The following is a 3568-nucleotide window of genomic DNA, read 5'->3' on the forward strand; positions in this document are numbered from 1 at the left end:
AAAGAACATCCTGTCATCAGGTTCACTAATGTTAAAAAATAAAATGACCAGTTAACCTGCTTTATAAACCACTCCACTGTTATTTTCGGGACCTCTGCCCTTCAACTTGCCACACAGGAACTCCTGACACTAACGACCCAGATTCTCCTCTTAACCCCAAATCAACCATGAATACCAGCATTTCACTGGGGTCTGATATCAACCTCCTTTTTCTTCTTAGAGAAACAATAACACTTCTGCTTATAATATTGTGCACCTCCTAAATAAAATGTTCATTGTGTGAAGTCTGGTCCTGCAGACAACGACGGAGGCAAATGTGTGATTGTTTTGGCTTTTATAAACACACTTCCTGGAAAACCTGTACTCTTAGAGACTAGTTTTCTAGTCATGGAAATACCTGGAATTCCATGATGTATGATACACAAGTGGGAATGATAATTTTTGCATCCAAATTTTCATTTTCACTGAAAAAAAACTATTAAAATCATGATGATGTGACATTTGTTGAAGTCTGTACCAAACTAATATGTTTTTCTTAAATCTGGAGAACAAGATTTGTAGGTCAAAGCATCTCTGCAGCTCTACAGTACTTCATTATAACGCTGTTTGTCACACATTTGACCTTTTATCCAAACATTACAGCTTCAGAGATTTGGATATTGCACTTGGCCGAATTGCGATTTCAGCAATATTTCTATTTACTGTGCAGCTCTGGAAATAATCTGTGTCCTGGAAACTTTTAGTCATATTTTAGCCCCTCGCTCAGATCACCTACCTTAACCTAGTTATGTATTTATTTTGAAACTCCGCAGGATAATCTGCTTGGTGTAAAACATGCAAAGCTCGGTGTCGAGTCTGTTTTTCCTGAGGCTCTGACTGAAATTCATGCATTTTGTGGTTGATAAAGACACACAGCAATGTTAGCTGTACGTGTAACAAACACTTTCGCTTTCTACACCGCATTTCTTACGGGCTGTGGCCGAATTAATGTTAGAAAAACTGTAAAAGTGTAATCAAGAGACCACAGTGCCACTCCACTGACAGCAGAAAGTAGGATGTGGTGATGAGTGAAAGCGAGCTAACACACAGCATCTAATAAACACTGATCACTATACCTGTAATGAACTGAATGAAAATGAATGTACTCCGTATGCATTACCTGATGATATTGTCCAGGACACACCGGTCTTCTGTGCTGACTGACTCCATTTGTGTGTGAAACTCTTTACCACATAAGATGTGACTATACTCTTCTAGCAAGTCCTGCTGACACCGTCTGCCAGGGAACATAGTTACCTGGTCCTGGAAATTCTCTGCAGAGTAAGGAAAAATAACGGGGACACACAAATATCAAACAACACCCAAGTTTTTAGTATTAAATGACATTATTCAGATTGTCTTCAGATGATTTCACAACGTTATGAGCTCACTCAGTAGCCCAGTAGTGAGCGTTTCTTTATCTCAGCTTTTCCTGAAAGTGAAACTAGATTGCTGATATCTTGTTACAGGAAATTAAAAGGCACTGATAAGGGCTCTGGAGTTTCCTTCCCTACTGCAGAATAAGTAGAAAAACTCACCATCATCTTCTGTGATAACAGTCGCAGTCTGGTTTTGCAGTTCATCCACAATTTCACTTTTCTTGTCCTTGTTCAAACTGGACGTCACAGTAAAGGGTTTCATCGTACCTGCACGCAAAAACGTATTTACTGAGCGACGTTGTCCATGTGTGAACTAACGATGAAAAATCCACACGATTGCTGCACACTCTTATTAACGAAGCTCTTACATTCATACAAGCAATTTAACGATTCGACACAATCCCCCAAACTGGGTTTACAATGGGATTCTTACTATTTGTTTGACAAAATGAGACTGAAGACCGGAATCGGTTTTATTTCTGAGGTGTCTTTGTAGAAGTGAAACGGATGTCTTTGGGCCTCAATACAGCGACTGATGTGAGTGACGTAGGGTTAGGCTCGCCAACTTAAACCTTCACATATTTGTAGCTATGTCACGATTATCTTGACCATAATATTTGTGATACACGATATTATTACGATAATCATGAAAATATACTTTTAAAATACTTTATACTTTTAAAATGTCACTAAAAAATGTTGCTACCTTACATTTTGTTATGAAAACAAATATATTTTTTGCATCACAGATAGGAACCTCATCTCCCTGCTCTTTATTTTGAAATCTAAACTATTTCCACACATCCTGTTTAACTTTTTTTTTTTAGGGGGTTACAAGAACAAGCCGAGCCTTCAGCCATGGTGATGGGATTAAGATTTTGGAATGACTGGAAAGAAGCAGGCTTCTCTTTGTCACCTTCAAAATAAATCAGGAAATCATTACAGGACTGTACGCTGGCGAGCTGGACAGCTTTTTCAGCAATGTGTTTTTATCGTGTTATCATATATCGTCCCATTCCAGTCTTGCGATATATCTTTACATTCCTAATGATGACCAATCAGAGTGATTCGCATTCGTAGAGCAAAAACAAATTGTCGACTGATTAACTGATGATCAGTTATTTTCTCGTTTTTCAAGCAAAAAGGCCAAATGTTCTCTCGCTTTAGCTTCCTAAACGGATGGTCTTGTTACAAATGATAATCGACTGACAGGAAATAAACTGGTGATTTTAGTGACTGATGAACGGAAAATGCCTAGAATTCACTGGTTCCAGCTTCTGTTCTATAATAAACTACATATAAACTATCTGACATTTTATAGATTCACTGAGAAAAATAAATAATCAATAAGTGAAAAATAAAAAGTCTTACTGTTGGCAATGGACTCAATCAATGTTAGGTTCCCATCAGCTTTCCTCCACTCTTTGTCTGTCATGTTGGCTGTTTGTGACTCCACAATACCTGCAGACACAGATTTAATGAAGCCTTTTTACCATCACATGAACGAGTCCACACCAGCCTTTTGTTGGCTGCTACTGAAACTAAAATGCCCTCCGCCTTTTCCTTCATCATTCCCACACACAGGGAAAACAATAGACACTGATGGAAACTCAAAAAACAGGAAACACTAAGAGACAAAAACATAATTAACCTAAAACCGGCTTTTAAAATGAGATCTGAACACATACCGAGGATAAGAACGGGGAAGAGCAGGTACAGGATCATGGTGGAGAGCGATGAAGGGCTCAGCTGTCAACTTTAAGGTCGGTCGCTGACCTGAGGTTCCTTTATGAAGCTCAAGGTCTGAGAGCTGAGTGGGTTAAGGAACAAGCCCAGCCCTCTTTATCTTAGCACTGCTCACTGTCTATGTGTGTGTATATTCATGTATGTGTGACTGTATTTATGTCCGGGGCTCATGAAGCTGATGCAGAGGCTGAAATATGCCTGATAACAGACTGAATGATGTGACAACAACAACAGTGCCCAGTGGGGGTTTTCTTGTTAAAATAAAAACATATTATCTGATATAATTGGGACTGGTACTCCTATTTGACCTTTTTAGCCCTTTAAATTACAACCCGTGAATTTGTTTTGTATCACAGAAATGATTTTAGGTATTCCAACTGAAAACTAGATTTTTGAGCTGGAAG

General features: G+C 38.7%; 1 protein-coding gene across 1 annotated transcript in view; it reads right to left on the bottom strand.

Moving 5' to 3' along the window:
* Positions 1 to 3243, bottom strand: part of LOC118325609 (receptor activity-modifying protein 1-like) — a 7644-nt gene extending 4401 nt beyond the window's left edge. The window contains exons 1-4 of the mRNA XM_035658342.1: positions 3107 to 3243; positions 2790 to 2879; positions 1578 to 1685; positions 1160 to 1313 (exon numbers count right to left, since the gene is read on the bottom strand). Coding sequence (XP_035514235.1) covers positions 1160 to 1313; positions 1578 to 1685; positions 2790 to 2879; positions 3107 to 3143 — 389 coding nt within the window. The 5' untranslated portion in view covers positions 3144 to 3243. The remainder of the gene's footprint in view (positions 1 to 1159; positions 1314 to 1577; positions 1686 to 2789; positions 2880 to 3106) is intronic.
* Positions 3244 to 3568: the final 325 nt, after the last annotated feature.

Source organism: Morone saxatilis, unplaced genomic scaffold, assembly GCF_004916995.1.
Source record: "Morone saxatilis isolate NCDOM2014 unplaced genomic scaffold, NCSU_SB_2.0 Contig1, whole genome shotgun sequence".
NCBI classification, from domain to species: domain Eukaryota; kingdom Metazoa; phylum Chordata; class Actinopteri; family Moronidae; genus Morone; species Morone saxatilis.